This window comes from Quercus lobata, chromosome 12 (assembly GCF_001633185.2).
Source record: "Quercus lobata isolate SW786 chromosome 12, ValleyOak3.0 Primary Assembly, whole genome shotgun sequence".
Classification (NCBI taxonomy): domain Eukaryota; kingdom Viridiplantae; phylum Streptophyta; class Magnoliopsida; order Fagales; family Fagaceae; genus Quercus; species Quercus lobata.
The window spans coordinates 26002455-26019289 of NC_044915.1; the positions used below are offsets into that span (position 1 = coordinate 26002455).

Consider the following 16835-nt stretch of genomic DNA (forward strand, 5'->3'; position numbering starts at 1 on the left):
TTAGACTTGTTTTTAGCAAAAAAATTATTAGTTTACTTAATTTAGCCTACTAAAATAATATATTTATAAGTTTTTTTTCCCTTTCTCCTATAATTAGACTACACAGTACACACTTACCTTTCACTTTAATATTTTAAAATTTATTTTTATTTTTATCGTTATTGTTATAATTCCAAGAAACTAGAATGCCAAAAAAAATTATTAAAATAAAAAGAATAAGAAGAGATAGTAAATGTAATTGACGAATAACGATGAAGAAAATTTTAATAAAGAAATAAATCTACAAAATTATAAATATGATAATATCGTTGACTTAGATGGGGTTGATTAGGCAATTTGATGAATATGATGAAAATAAATTATTATTTTTGGATAATTTGTAATATATTATCACTTTTGAATTTAAGTAATTTGAATGTGTATATTATGAATACATGTTAGTTTGATTTATTTAGTTAGCTTGTTAAATATTATTATATAAGTAATGAATAAATTAGTCATTAGTTGAATATATATTCAAAATTTATAATGAAAATACCATTTATATATGTATATTTATAATTTTTTATAAATCTTATTAAGTGTTTGTGTATCTTACGATACACGATACGAAAAAATTAAAAATCGATTCATGATACAATTCACATTTTAACAACTATGACTATATCCAATTCATCAATATTTTGAGAGAAATTTTTAACCAAAAAGAATAAAGTGGAAAGAAAAACCCACAAAGATCCTGCACAATGAGGAAACGATTTTTTTTTTTTTTTTTTTCCGAAAAGGCTGTTACGTGCACATGCTGTCCATGCTCTTGAATCCAGTGTAAGCAATACTATATATATCAAGAACACTATAAAATCTATATTTTCCTTTGGTATATAACTTAGTAAGAGTCGAAAAGGGTTTTTAATGTTTAAATATCAATGTATATGGTACAGGTTACAATTACCGGTTACAATTTTCTAAAAGGGATAAAGTTTTCCCATTCTCAATTAATCAAAGGTCTCCCAAAACTCGACTCTGCATCGGCTCCCATCTCACTGAATCTTGAGAATTCAGCTGGCACCGGAATATTCAACTCCGAACAAACAAAATTAATGATGTTTCCAGTTACAGAGCCAATAGACATTTTGTTCAGGGTCACAGCAATAGCAAACCTATTATTCATGTCAGCAAAGCCAGTTGATCCGCCCATTCCCGAGTGCCCAAAGCCAAGAAGGGACCCCTCCTTAGATTTAGTCCTCCTGAACCCTAAGCCAAAAGCACTATTTGGCAAAGCGAGATTTTCATATTCACCAACACCCAAGAATGCCTCATGAATTCTAGGATTGCTAAAAATCCTAACAACAGAATTGTTTTGAGGATTACTGTCTTCGCAGTCAGTCGTACTAATTCTATTGCTATTGCTATTGCTGCTATCATTGACAAGCTTAGTAGAACCATCACCGCTGGTATTTCTACGATGGCTAACATCACCGTAATTCGGTATCTCTTCAGATTCATTAGTTCTGTTAATTGAAACAGCAGATTCCTCCTTGGATTTGCAACCTTTCCGCCTCTTGCTGACATTTTGGGAAGAAGAGAATTTGGGGATGTGTGGGTGACTGCCAAGTGGTGGTTTGGAAGAAGAGGAATGGGGCCGGGGTACCATACCACCATCAGCTAGGGCTGCATAGTACCGTGCCAGTGCACGGGCTGAGCAATGTCCATTAGCAGCAGGTATGATAGCACGACGAATGTTGAGCATGTTAAATACAACAGGCAGGGTGGTTATGACTTGGGAAATATCACCAGGCTGGAACGTGGAGGGCATGTCAGGACGATTGCTGATCCCTGAGAGCTTCTGAAAATCATCTTTATCAAGCGTAAGTGTTGCAAGTCGAGATTCCACACCTGGAGAGGAGCCATTACACATGGTGATAAGAAAGATGATAACCCACTTACCATCAACACTATTTTTGATAAACAATAATTACCATAAACAAAATCTGTTTCCCCTCTAAAAATTACACACAACACTAAATATTATAACTACCAAAAACATAAACTAAACTGTAGTTCAAACATGATTGAGGGAAGAATACAATACAATCATATGTACAAATATATTTTACACAATGAAGCAAGAGAATTAACAAAGTATAAGTCCAACACTTGCCTGGAGGAATTCCAATGTATAACTCGCCTTCAATTTGAAGGGGATGAATGAATGATTCTTCAAGAATCTCCTGAAATTTTTTCCCAGATGCGTGCTGTGATATCCAAACAGAAAATTAGAACAGCAGAGAAGTTAAGGTTTAAAACATCAAGAAAGTTTGCAAGAATAAAAAAAAAACCACAAGATTAATAAAGCTCATTGAGGTCTCCCATAGACCTGTCAATACAGATCAAACTGACAATCAAAACACAGAAGGCATGCTAGAAATCGATATCTAAAAGATGCACCAACCCCTACGGTCATTGCTAATAGAATGATGGGATCACCAGTCTCCATGGGCGTGTTGAAAAGAGAGAGGGAGATAAAATCTATCAGAAGAAATGAAGTGGACATGTATAGGGCAGCTAAAGAAAATCTTTATCCAGCCTCAAAAGTCTTCTTTGTCATCAAGGAAGTCAGTAAAACTCAGTTTTACTATGTTTTAGGGGATATTAGACCATGTTCCTAAACTGAGAGGGCAAGATTACAGTTTCTGACAGAAATCCCTTCAAATCTTGGTATGTACAGAAGCACACTATAGAAATTGGGTCCGTTAAAACGTCAGCAGCAATGTGAACAACTTTAGGCACCACTTCAGAGGAGTAAATGCCAACATTGACACTTATGATGAATAACTGCATGGTAAGGACTACAGACGCAGATTAAACTCAGCTTCTAGAGTATTTAACTTCCTCAACTTAAAATACCTATAGGGAATAATCAAAAACCATATTTTATTTCCCTAGTTTATTCAGAGATCCAAACAGGGCATTAAAATTTTCAGCAGTGTCTAGACAAATTTAAACATAATCAAAAGATTCTGAGGCAAGCAATTATACCTCAATAATGCCACCACATAGCCAGCCATAAGAAAGATAATGATACAACTGCTCCTGGCCAGGTTCAGACTCAGGTACTGACACAGCAATGCGATTCAAACATTCATCCCAATCAGACATTTGTAAAGGATTTTCTCTAAGGAGGTCTGATAAAGCATTATGAAGACCAGATGTATGGTTAAGCACATGATGGACCTAAAAAGAGGGAAAAAAAATCAAACAAAAAATTAATTACGAATGTCAGTTGATACAGGTAGAAGTTTATCAGTACATGAGACAAAATTTAAACCTTGATGAGATCTTTCCTATTTGATCCAAATTCCGGCCAAATATTTGCCACATTTTCCTCGAGCGTCAGCTTTCTAGGCAATAAAATGTTCATAAACAAATATTAAGGTCCATAAAATATGCCCAGAAAGCAATTATTTAAGAATTTCTTCATTCATGGAAAATAAAAGGTTTAGGTTTTAAATTTGTGTACCTTTGACAGTGTTGAAGCAAGCATCAATACATGCAGTACCCCCTCCCCAATCCCCCCCACCCAAAAAAAAACCATCCCAAATTTGACATGATTCATGTAAATATTTAAAATTGTGAATTTTTTTTTTTTTTTTTTTTTGGGATAAGTGAATCATCAAGCAAAAAAATTATGATTTGTGAAAAAAGGGGTATATGATATGGTTTACAATTACTTCATTCAAGAATTACCGCAATTATGTCAAACTTTATTAATTATTAAAGTAAATGTAAGTTGTGTATGGCTTAGAATAAGTTATGTTCCAAAAGAAACTATGTAAGAGACATTATGTTGTGGAAGAAGATATTAAGAAATTTGTCATCCCAAGTTTTTCTTCTTTCCCCCAGATTGGCTGTATTTGTTCATTCACTTGAAAATTGGGTGGAATATGGAGAGTTGTATTCAATATCAATGACATCAAAATACTAGCATGATGTGCAAAATATAATATGCATGCCCAAACATCTGTGAATCTTAAATTGAAATATGATGAAGAAAGTATAGTAATGTTATAGTTTCTTCATATGTTCCTAGTTGTTCCTAGTTCTTCAAACAAATTTAGGAACATGTGTAGAAACTATAAAATTACCATACTTTCTTCATATTATTTCAATTTAAGATTCACAGATGTTTGGGCATGCGTACTATATTTTGCACATCATGCTAGTATTTTAATGTCATTGAGATTGAATACAACTCTCCATACTCCACCCAATTTTCAAGTGAATGAACAAATACAGCCAATGTATACATTCACACAAAAATACAAGTTGCTGACTCCACAAATCCAGATATTAGCCACATGCAAAACCCAGCATTGGAAAGACTGGCCTAAACAAGTGCCTGCATATCAAGAAGAAAGCCCTACTACTTTTCATGCCATGTTTACTATTCTTAATTTAGAATGGTCAATTCATAAATTGATTTTTTTTTTACAGCATAAATGGCAGAGGGATGCCACGATTATGCATGGACTGAAGTTCTGAAAGTCATTATACCATGATAAATTTACACAGTGAAGCCAATATACACCCATCATTCAAAATCTCTGATTAGGTTATGCAGGTCAAACTGTTAAAGCTCAATCCATGTCAACTTATTTTAAGTGGATCATACTATTATGAGTCAAAGGTGTAATAGATTCCTTTGATATGTAGAATGGCTTGGACCGTCAAAACCAGAAGATAAAAATAGAAGATGAGCCCTTATCCTAGTGACCAGGGGATATATATTATAAGACCCAAAAAGGGATTCCAGTTATTTGTTTATATAAAAGTAAACAAAAAGGGTTTGTATCATTTGAAAAGACAGAACTTTGCTGTTCATAAAATTCTGTAACGCACCCTTTGTCAACCAGCCAATGTAGCATTCCCGCTGTGATAGCCTTTGTTGCAGAGAAAACAGGAAAAAGGCTATCTGGCTGCACTGGACGAGGATCATATCTACCAAGCATTCCAGCAGCAGTGTCGATTATAACTTCTCCATCTTTGTAGGCACATACCTTTAGTAAAATTATTAAAAACTTTATCAGAAAAGAAGGAGAGGAAAAAGCCGGGGTGTTAATGCATTAAACATTAAAATACCAACCCCAACAACATATTCAAATGAGATACAATTAAGAATAACAGTAAACTGATCATCAATTGTAATGGTTAAAGAAACATCTAGATGCTTTGATTATACCACCCAAATTCATTTGTTTACCTGGGGTAATTCTATTGCTTCCAGATTAATTAAATGGAAAAACTTCTCTTGGTTCCATTTGTTTATTTTATAGATACATAGATCATTTTTACTTTTTTTTGAAGCAGATACATATATCTTAAACACAGATTTCTTCTGATTTCAACATTACCAGAAAATGTTTCTAATGAAAAAAACTTAAATGAGGAATCTTCTAATGTATTTAAAAGATAAAACTTCTGCTTGCCGCAAAGGAACTTGATATAGGATTATCATCTTTATGAATGCAACATGAAAATAACAATAACAGCTTCTGGAGAATTTAACCCAATCCAAATCTACAATTCTCTTCAAAACATTGTAAGTCAAGCACAAAACTGAAAACTTAAACCTAACATCACAAACCAAAAAGAAAACCAAAAAAGCTTTTTTTTAGCACATAATGACCTGTATACTTTTGCTTGTCCATTCAGAAGTCAAGTGCGGGAATCATTATTTGCTCTTTGCTACTGTTAGAATAATGGTTGGTGATTAAATTCATTTCCTAACAATTTAAGTTTTTTTTGGACAATCGATAAGTATCAAAGTAGGTGATCCTGAATTTGAATATTGTTTCTGCCCAAACTCCAATTTAAAAAGTTAAAAATCTCATCTATTGGCCCTAGGTATTAAGGGGGAGTCTGGGCCCAAACATATGTGGAAGTGTTAGAATAATGGATAAGTGATTAATTTCACCATTTCTTAACAACTTAACCTTTAGGGACAATCGGTAATTTATCAGCTACAAATCTAACAAACTTCGGTACTCAACCAATAAATGGATCTTCACTAATCCTCAATAGCCTATACCTTGAAGCATTAAATCTAACTAGAAAAGAAGATACAGATAGTAACATATAACCAGATTGCCCAACTATGTAATGGTAATTCAAGATCTCTTCATAATCAGAACTGGTTACAGGGTTTAATTCCAAATTGCAAGGCATGAATCAATAGCCTACCATTGTTAAGTGCACTTTAACAAAATATAAAGCAATCCCATGGATCTGTAATTCGGTTTCATCTTGGAAGACATTGGAGAGGGGTAAATAGCTATGAAAGGAAAAGATAAGAGCTCATTATTTGAATTTAATATTTCTAGCAACTACTTTCATTAATCATAGCTATTGAAATTCCAACAGATTTTGCTTTAAAAAGTGTTCTTTCTGGTCTGACATTTCTTGCCTGATGGAAAAAATTAAATAAAGTATGCCATTTCTAAAACGCCTCAAACATTTCTAGCAGTTACAAAAGCACCAAATTCCTGCCAGCAGTTAATAGTGATACTGAGCTCTCCTGCGGCAATAATGAAAGATAAACATACAAAAAGATGTGGGTGGTGACAACATCATTAAACTAACTAGAGGAAGGAAAAACAACCTTGGCAATAAGGAAACTATGCCTGACATGACAACCTAGTATTCCATATATATTCTCTACCAAATATAAGAATAAGTAAAGATGTTAGAAATTTTCCTAAGGAATATTAAATTCATATGTCTACAGTCTCATATCCATCCAAATAACTGATTACTATAGAACCAGTTCTTTCATACATTAAAGGACAACAGAAAGTAAACAGTCAAGGCAGATACAATACCCATGGATAGTTAAAAAGTGCTGCATACCTGTATTCCAAGTATTTTATCATTATTCCCCAGCTCAACTAGGAACTGTCTTAACTTGGCCTCCACATCAGAATGGACAGGTGTGTCATAGATCCACTGATCATTAACTCTTGGTCCCCTACTAATATTTCTGATAAGGGCATTCCGGATTCAGTCAGATATAATACATAAACAAGAATTATAATAAATAATAAACTATGAAACACCAAGATTTAGATTAGACTCACCCTTGCAAAACAGATTCTGCAAATGGCCTCATGATATCTAGATATACTATGCGAACATTCATCAAGGAAGAAAGCCCTAAATCCATAATATATAAAATAATAAGGGACAACCATTGGAACCTATATTTAGCCATAGGTAATAGGTATTATAGTTACAGACCTCTTAGAAGATTAAGGACCCGTGAAAAGATTACAATGTCTCCAGGAAATGCATCAACCTGGAAAGAAAGGTTGTTACTGAATTGAAAATGGATGAAAATAGTCAGTAAACATATCAGAGAAACATTGATGGGAAAGAAGACACATTAGCTTACAGGATTAAAGCGTTTAACTTCTTTTGGTTTGAGTTTCATCCTTTCTTGTATGACCTTCATGTTTTTTGTTCTTTTCTCGTTCAATGATTTAATTGTTTCCTTAAGAGACCAAAAAATAAGTAAACAAAAAGTCAGGACTTATTGAAGATGGAAAAACAATGAGTGAAGTAAGAAACAAATGCTCACACAAGCTTAGTGCATACTTACAAGAGATTCTTTTGCTGACGTTGAAGTTCGAAAGAATACAGTTGTTACCTCCATTGCCTGTTCTGGCATATCCAGGCGCAACTTAAGTCCCATTTCTGAAAAAGCAGACAAAAGAGCTGCGTGGTCCCCCTGTGGCAAAAGCATCCAAATTATTTCACCACTCAAAAGAGAAAAGTTTGAACTTCAAAGCAATTTTAACTGAAAACACCAATAAATCGGTTGTATTGCAGCAATCATAATTTTTTGTAAACCCATTCAATCAATATCGTATTGGTAAGTAATATTCTCAAAAACAAAATATATATATATATATATGCACCTGGAAATTTGCACATCAACATACTTTGTTAGTCATGAGTGAAAATAGATCATTCAAAATTATTTGAACATGATTCATTATGATTAGTTCAATTTAATTTTTAACACTCATCAGGACAACCTAGTGCTACATATTTAAATAATAGAAAAGAAAATAAATATGTTGCGCTATAAGGAACAACCAAAATGAAACACAATAATACATTTCATCTTTGAGAGCATTGACTGATAAAGGCTCACAAAATCAAAGTCAAATATTAGTATTACTCATCAGATATAGTTCTTTAGATGAACCAAAAATCCAGCAAAGTATCAGTTTTAGCGAAGAGAGAAAAACCACAAAAAAGGTTTTTACAAACCTCAGCAGATGCCAGAAACATTTTAGCCAGTGCTTGCTTGACAGAAATTGATAGTTTTTTTGTAAGCCCAAAATCGAGCAAAATTGGACGATGAGGAGGTTCCTTGCTCACAAGAAAGTTTCCTGCATAATGCACCCCAAAAAGCAGTGAATGCATTATTTCTTGAGCATGTAGACAATTAAAAATAGAGTCCAGCTACTATGAATGTGCCCTAATTACAATGTCATCACGGTTTCATTTTGCCATTAAAATTTTTTATTATCACACGTGCCACATCACATTTTCATTGTCGAATTTGTCTCTCAAGCAAAAAATAAGCAAATTAATCTCAAGATCAGGTAATATGCTCTAGCCAAATGTTACAAGGAAATATGATCAACCTAAAAATGAAAAGAGAACATTTGAAATTACTAACTGAGCATATGATTCCATTATCAATGTTTTAGGCTAAAATCTTGACAAAAAAGGCCCATTTGAGGAGATCTATCTTCCTGCATGGCACATGTATAAAGCATGCATCAAAACTTCATATTACAAAGCTAGTTCATGACAAGTTATAATTACAGCACAAATGATTTGATACAACCCCACACTAAGCTCCAGCTGAAAAGAAAGGGGGGGGGGGGGGGGGGGAGGTTGAAGGCAATGAGAGTGAGAGAGTACCAGGATGAGGATCACCATTAAAAAACCCATCAACATAAATTTGGTGGGCATATGCACGTGTAATTTCTTCAACAAGCTTTTTTTTGTCAACACCAAATGCTTCCAGTGCGTCCAAGTCATTCAAACGAATGCCATCCATATACTCTAAAATAAGGACTTTTTCCGCTGACTACATTTGAAGCAACAGGATGCAGAGTAAGGTACAAGAAAATGAAAAGGCAATATTTTCCGCTTCAAAGGAAAAAAAGATAAGTATTTAACCAAGTCAATCATCTGTTCAACACAGGTAAATTGTAATAAAAGGAAACGCTTCTTTTAACCCACTCGAAGATATACTATGCCAAATGTTTTTAACATTACATAAGGACTCAATATATATATATACACACACACATTAGGGAGCAACCAATAGATTTTCCTGGGAGGAAAGAGGAAGGGGTATGTTAATTATAGCCAAAAGTTAAGAGCTTTGGCACAGTGGATCTGTCAGCAGATATCTTAACTAGTTGACTACTGTGATACTCTAGTCTTATGTCAAAAGTAATTATAGTAGTGAAGAACTAGAAGCTTTTATTTTTACTTTAACCTTCTTTACTTCTTAGTGCACCACATGCAGAACATATTTATAATTTCTTTAAATCAAAATTTGATGCAACTTTAAATGGCAATAGTCTGATTTTTAAGAACTCCCAACAAGACTACTAGTGTCATGACCTAGAAAAAGCACTAGCCACATACATGCTTATACCCAAAAAGACCAGTCAAATTACAATTGGGGCTCTTGGTAATCACTTATATAATCCTACTTAGCCTATTAAACACCTAATGTAGGATTCAGCACACACGCACACAGCACACGCTTATCCGATCAAACCCACATAATTTGGGGTATGACATCTAGGTTCTTTAGGTCTTTTGAAATTTTGATATTATGTTTGGGATCGAAACCATAAGAGGCCTCTAATCCCTATATCCAAGATTCATAACACTAAGCCCAATGCACTCCTGTGTGCAGACATGTAGTATTAAATATTTGGGAGAAATTATACCTGAATAACATCTGGAATCAAAACATCCACTCGATTGGCATTTGTGTTATCATCATGTCCAGTATTTTTGCAGCGTAGATTTCTAGATACTGTCCTAGTATTCTCTACAGACAGAACAACAAATGCCAATAAGAATCAAATTTTGAAACCTGGGGAGGGGCATTTGCAATTTAGGATTAACTAATGCAAAGTGCCAAAAGTTAGAATAAGAAGATAACAGTTCATATAAACTACATAAAGAGTAAGCCAAATTGAAAATAAAATGGTTATAACTGGGTAACAGAAAAAGATTGTTAGGTTAGAGACAATAGATTCCAAGCATAGCCAACATACAGCCACCCAGTTATTCAACCAACATATTGAAGAGAATATCTATCTATTTATGTATCTGATAATATAAAAAAATCATCCCTTAAATGCAAACCAATAGTTCATTAGGACAAAATTTGGCTACAAACTTGGTTGTAGCCAACTTACTTCCACTAAAAAAATTAACATGACTACATAATTTTATAATCTAACCATTAAATTACATGTTCTTTATGTTCTTAACACACATGTCAAACTTCATGCCAATCGGATGTTTTCGATTTATTAACTTATTTTTTATACAAAATTTTAAACTACAAAAACTTGAAATTTAAACATCTGATTGATGACATAGCTATTGATCTTTAATCATCTGAAAATTTTGCAAGTATGGAGGATATAAGTAGAAAATGTAATCCAATGATGGATTTGTAAAAATTTACATCCAATAAAAAGATATTGAGTGGAGTTGTAGCCTTATGCTACAATCAAGTTTGAGCCAAACTTTATCCAGTTCATTATGTTGCATTCCCTTAGTTCAAAAACCTCAAATAAATCCTTAATACTCATCCATACACACCCTAAATAATGCAAGTGGTCAACAGAGAACAGCATTTCCTTTTAGTCACAAACAACTGCTAAAACCATTTCAAAATTATTATTCCAGGCAAGAGCTGGGCATACCAGCTTCATGATTGAAGTCAAGTTCTTTGGGAGCTTCTTTGCACCATTCATCTATCATAGGATTAAAATCATACTGTGGCTCTGCCCAAGCTATCCAGTCAACAATTGCCTTTGCATTCTTCAAATCCTGGAGGGGAGGGGGAGGGGAGAAGTAAGCACAAAAACTATAAAACAACTTCGACATAATCTTTTCATCCCAATATCTTAAAAGCCAAGCATGCTAAACCTCCAATATGATTGTCTTGATGCCCTCATGTTGAACTTTAACAACTACCTCCTGCCCATCAAGCAGAGTTGCACGATGGACTTGTGCTATCTGCATAGAATAGATAAGTAACTAACAAGATTGTCCCAGAATATACTTACTCTCACTCCAACCTTCAGAAATTCCATTATTGATATCCTAAGCTAAGTGATCATATCTATTCCCAACTACCAACAACAGTTATAGGATCTTACTGATGCTGTTGCCAAAGGAACTTTGACAAAATCTGAAAAAAGATCATCCATTGATTTTCCCAGCTCTGTCTCGATAGTCCGACAAACCTGCACAAGTCAGCCAATGAAGTACCTGGAGGTTATCTTCATATAATATATTTTTTATAAGTAATACTAATTAGATTCTATTGAAAAAATAAAAGGGCAGCGCGCTAGTACGCGAGGTATACAAGAGGTACACAAAACGAAAGAGAGAAAAAATAATCTAAAATTACAAACATCTAAAAAGAACAAAAAGAAGGAAGAAATGGAACCCCCTAATGGCTCTCATCCAATCAAAAAGAGATGTCCGAAGCTTTGGTTGGAGTTTAAGAAATGAGACTTCAATTCCATCATAAGTCCTAGCATTCCTCTCCCTCCAAATACAGCACATCAAACATAAAGGCACAGCATTCTTCACATTAACACTACAATATCTTTTGATGCCACCTGTCAAACATGCCAAAATCTCCCTCACTTGATTAGGCCTTAACCAAGATATCCCAAATAATGAGTAAACTAACTACCAAAACTCCCAAGTAATAGAATTGTTGAAGGAAAGAAAACAATGACAAAAGAGTACCACCTAATGGCATCACTGATACAACCCACTCTATTTTTAAAAATAATAAAAATGCATTAAAAAGAGCACAAGTGGCGCAAACCTAGTACACAGAGATTATACAAAGGCAAGCCCAAGTTTTTAAAAAAATCAAGTCAACAAATAGAAAGAATACAAATACAATAACAACTAATGGAAGCTCAAAGTGTCCAAGAACTCTAGGAAGCTCATAGTAGAGAAAGTATCCATTCATAAAGAGTCTTCATGAATAAGAACTTCAACTTCACCAAGCTTAGCACCTTCCCCTCAAAGCAACAAGCATTTCATTCTCTCCAAAGACACCACATGCAATAATATTAACTATCTCCCCACTTACTTTGTACATATAACACCAATCAACAATGATTTAATACATCTGAAAGAGAGGTCAAGGTAAGATATCCACTTAGAAAAGATTTTCATATATCTATATTTACATGACAGGACATGGGAATTTTATTTTCGGAAGAGAGAATTGATGGCCAAGAATTCACAATTTAAGAAGTCAGACAGATGTAAATAATGAACAAAAAAAAGTACAAAGAACTTCAAAAAATCTAGTCTAGGGGAGAAGAATCAACCGAATCAATCAAAAAAATTCTAATTATCTGAAATCGAAAAAACCTCTTGCAAGGGACGAGGAGGAAGAGAGTCCTGTAACTGCTTGAGACGTGATATATACGCCTCAGGAAGCACATCTGCACGTGTTGATAAATACTGTCCAAATTTCACCCACAAACCTTCCAACTCTATTATCAAATTGTGCACCCGCCTAGCATTGCGCTCATGAGCTCTTTCCCATAAAGCAGATTTTTTAGCACTGCTAGCCCATTTCTCTCTTTGCTGTAAAGCCTTCAGAGATATCCAAAAAAAGAAGGTAATAAGGTGCTCCATTTATAAGAAACAGTAAGCCACATTCAAAAAATTTACCTTGTAGTCTAGGTATATTACTACAGCCATTGTGAATACTCTCATGCGTCTTCTGTATGTGTTTCCCCATCCCATTCGCATTCTCTATTCACAAAATGGAGACAACAGGAGCATAAGTTAACAGACAAAGAAATGATCAGACCCTACACAATACGGATCCAAGCAAACCAGCATAGACAAAGTCAATCAATGCAGCATACAAAAGCAAAAATAAACTAGAAATTATGCTTATAATAAAGATATATTATTAAATGGCATTCCCAACAATGAATGAGCTCAAAACTCATTAGAGTTTAGCTAAATAAGCATCTAGCAACCCAAAAAATCCTCAAGAAATGCAAACAACAATTGAGGGCATGAGCATTCAGATGAAAAATAACTTCAAGAATCAACATGTATGTTGACATAAAAGTGCCCCTCAACTCAAGACATTAAAACTTTGTATAATGAACACATAGAAGCACGAGCCTGAAAAAGGAGAAGAAATAGCAGACAATAATGGCAGAGCTCAATGCTTAAGGCACTTATTCATATGCTAAGGTACACCACGAGAGCCCTTATAGCAAAAAGTTATTTTTGACAATCACTACATGAACTAAACTAGATATCAGGAACATCAAAGCTCGAAAACTGTATTAATGAAATTAAGATCAGATCAACTCAGTCACATCATTATTATTAGTTGATTGGCTTTTTACTCTATATAAATAATGAGTTTTATTAGAATATATTGTACTGCACCAAGTATACAAGGATGTATGCTAGACATACACACAGCTAAGATTTTTTTTCTTCTCTTTTCTTTTCTTTTTAATAAAAGCACAACGATCAATAAAGTCTAATAAGTTTGAGAAGGAGAAACTTCCAAACGCCGACAACCATTTGAACAGAGTTCTTAGAAAATGCAATTTCTTTCCCTCCAAATGCACCACATCAAGCAATGAGGGATGGTCTCTATGGTACTAAACGTTACATTATTAAGAGAAAACACGTTCATAAAATAAATGTAGCTGAAATGAGAATATCGAGATGGATAAGTGGAAATACAAAGAAAGATAGGCATCAAAATGAAGAAATTCACTCAAAGATAAGAGTAGCCCCTATTGATGAAAAGATACGGGAGACTCACTTGAGATAATTTGGTCATGTGCAAAGGAGAGTAACTAATGCCGATAATAAAGAGTAAGTTTATTCAAGTCAAGCCGTCAAGGACTCGAGAAAAAAGGTGAAAGACCAACACTAACATTAGTACAACTGCATAAGTAGTAAAAAAACCACATGTCAATTAAGGACATGACAGAGAATACAATTTTCGATATGATAGAATCAGAGAATTTATAGCTGACTCCAAATTTTTGGGACTAAAACGGGGTTGACTTTATAGTTATTATCGTTGTTCCCTTGAATTAATAAATTTCTGAATTATCAATTATGTAATAAGAAAATTAACCATGCAAGTGTTCTGTATAGCGTCAATTTCCAGAAAAGCAATATTAAAACATATTTCATCATTAACAAGAAGTAGTAACAACATTTCAAATTTTCAATTATGTAATTTTGCAATTAACAACAACAACTTATAATCCACAAGTAACTAATAACAGTAAATTCAATTTCTCCAAATTTAACAGCGAATTCAACACAGAGACACACAAAATTGACATAAAAACTATATATAATATATTAATATTCATCCAAGAATCATGAAAATTTTGATAATCCAACGCTAATTCCGATGAACATGTTTATTATAAAAACAGAGAAATTATATTAAAAAAACGAAAAAGAAAAAGAAAGAAAAGTCTATACCATGGTTGTCAAACTAAGCGGTTTGGAAACGAAGGAGAGAGAGACGAAGAGAAAGCTAGTGGAAAGTAGGAAAATACAATATCTTCTATATAGATATGGATGAATTTATTGGACACGAAACGATCTGAATTTGGTGTCGCTTTTAAGGTCTGGTCCACCGTTCAAAAGATAAAAGGAAGGAATTAGCGAATTGGCGTTGGTAACCCGCGATAGAAAATTTTTTTGATTAAAACTGCTTGATTGGGACGTAGGAGCTTAACCAATAGGGTGAAGACACGTCGACGTGTGACATGAAAAGTGCTTACGTGTATCTGTGGGTTTTAGTCCATTTCTTTTTGCACTGGAAGCCACCGACACAGCAAACCATGTGGGTCGGTTTTTAAAATAATTTCAACCACAGTATACTTTTATATTTTAAAACTTGTTAATTTGTGTAATTGTAAATGGTAAACGAATTGTTATATTTTTTTTTAATGAGTTTAACGCTAAGTTAATGAGTTGTATATTTTTATAAAAATTTAAAAAGTCAATAAGTTATAAAATTATGGGTTGTGTTTGTTATACATTTTGTCGCACAAGCACTTACGTATAGTTAAAAAAAAAAAATTGAAAAATTGTGACTTGAAAAAAAGTCAATATTTTAATTGTTTTTTACTTGCATGTAAATGGGTGTGTAACAATTTTTTTTTCCTAAAAGTAAACATGAAAATAGAAGTTTACATTATTTTATTTTATTTTTGAGAATTAGAAGTTTACATAATATATAAGTTATAAAATTAAGAACAGATTGTTATACAAACCCTATTGCATTTGCATACGCATACACATTTACATATAAGTGAAAATAAAAAATTTGTGACTTAGAGATTTTGACTTCAAATTACAATTTTAGTTTTTTTTTTTTACTCGTATGTAAATGTGCATGCAATAGATGTAATAACCAACATGGTGTGTGTAACAACTTTTTACTTAAATTAAACGTGAAAGTGGAAGTGTATATAATAAGACCAGTCTTCTTTTCCTTTTTTTTGACCTGTATAAAAAGTTTTGATGGTCTTTGTTGAACCTCCTGGTCTTTGCCTTTATAAGTCAATCAACGAAAATGACATGAGACCAAAATAGTGGCTAGACCAAAGAGTTAGCGTGGAATAACAGGAAAAAAATTTGGCCGTTGGATTGGTTGGAATCTGGTACGCTCAAATCGTAGAATAGTAGAATGGTGTGTATTCTAGCTAGCCACTATCGTCATCTTTCACAATAGACAAACAAAAAATTAAAAGCTTTTTCTAGAAGAAACATTTTTTTTTTTTATAAGTGGATCAGTCAATGTCGAATTTCTCAATCCTCCAGTTAATATGTGCTGCCAACTGGGATGCTATGTAGCATATGATTCTTTTTCTCCAATTGGACTGAACGAATTTTCATTTTAGTTTGAGAATGATTGTATGGCATCTTCCATATGTGTTTTTGGAGTGATTTGAGTGAACCATAGTCGAGTAGTTGAGTCGTGTGACTTACATTCTATCCAAAGAAACTTATTATAACATTCTATCCAAATGAATTGACATACCTAGCCTATCATTGAAATTTGATATAGACACCATTTTATTAAACTTTATCAATTCACAATCTAAAGAAATGAACTAGTCGGTTATTATCGTCTATAGTTATACTGAGGCCCTAATTTTGAGACCCAAAGATATGAGATAGAACTCCACCGAAAATACTACTATTATTATAAAATATCGTGTGTATTGATTTAAGTATCGAGGAGAAGTTTAGGCCGGCATCACACCAATGCCACCAGAGTTATTTGGTTTTTGTATAGGCGAGGATGTTGTCCTCGTTCCAGCTTGGTTGTGTGGTCATTGATATTTTCTTCTTCATTTGACATTGTATGTGGGAAAAGTGGGGAACTACAGATTAAACTACCTGTTTTGCAAAGAAATATTACATGGTCCAAACTTGGTTGATGGACATTG

At 33.6% G+C, this 16835-nt stretch overlaps 1 protein-coding gene across 3 annotated transcripts; it reads right to left on the minus strand.

The window, feature by feature from the left end:
• Positions 1-842: 842 nt before the first annotated feature.
• LOC115970068 lies at positions 843-15031 on the minus strand. 3 transcript variants are annotated; one of them, XM_031089735.1, is made up of 20 exons: positions 14854-15016; positions 14174-14298; positions 13045-13128; positions 12739-12966; positions 11496-11582; positions 11263-11352; positions 11037-11163; positions 10044-10147; positions 8995-9163; positions 8332-8453; positions 7655-7783; positions 7448-7546; positions 7294-7351; positions 7134-7209; positions 6907-7036; positions 4900-5057; positions 3329-3401; positions 3040-3234; positions 2162-2255; positions 843-1896 (listed from the first exon to the last, which is right to left on the minus strand). In XM_031089735.1, exons 2-20 carry the CDS (start codon positions 14189-14191, stop codon positions 992-994), a joined length of 2946 nt encoding a protein of 981 aa, XP_030945595.1. In that variant the 5' UTR covers positions 14192-14298; positions 14854-15016; the 3' UTR covers positions 843-991. The 3 variants fall into 3 exon arrangements, with proteins under 3 accessions (XP_030945595.1, XP_030945596.1, XP_030945597.1); XM_031089736.1 differs by lacking the exon at positions 14174-14298 and having other exon boundaries at positions 14854-15031; XM_031089737.1 differs by lacking the exons at positions 12739-12966; positions 13045-13128; positions 14174-14298; positions 14854-15016 and adding an exon at positions 11789-12717 and having other exon boundaries at positions 848-1896.
• Positions 15032-16835: the final 1804 nt, after the last annotated feature.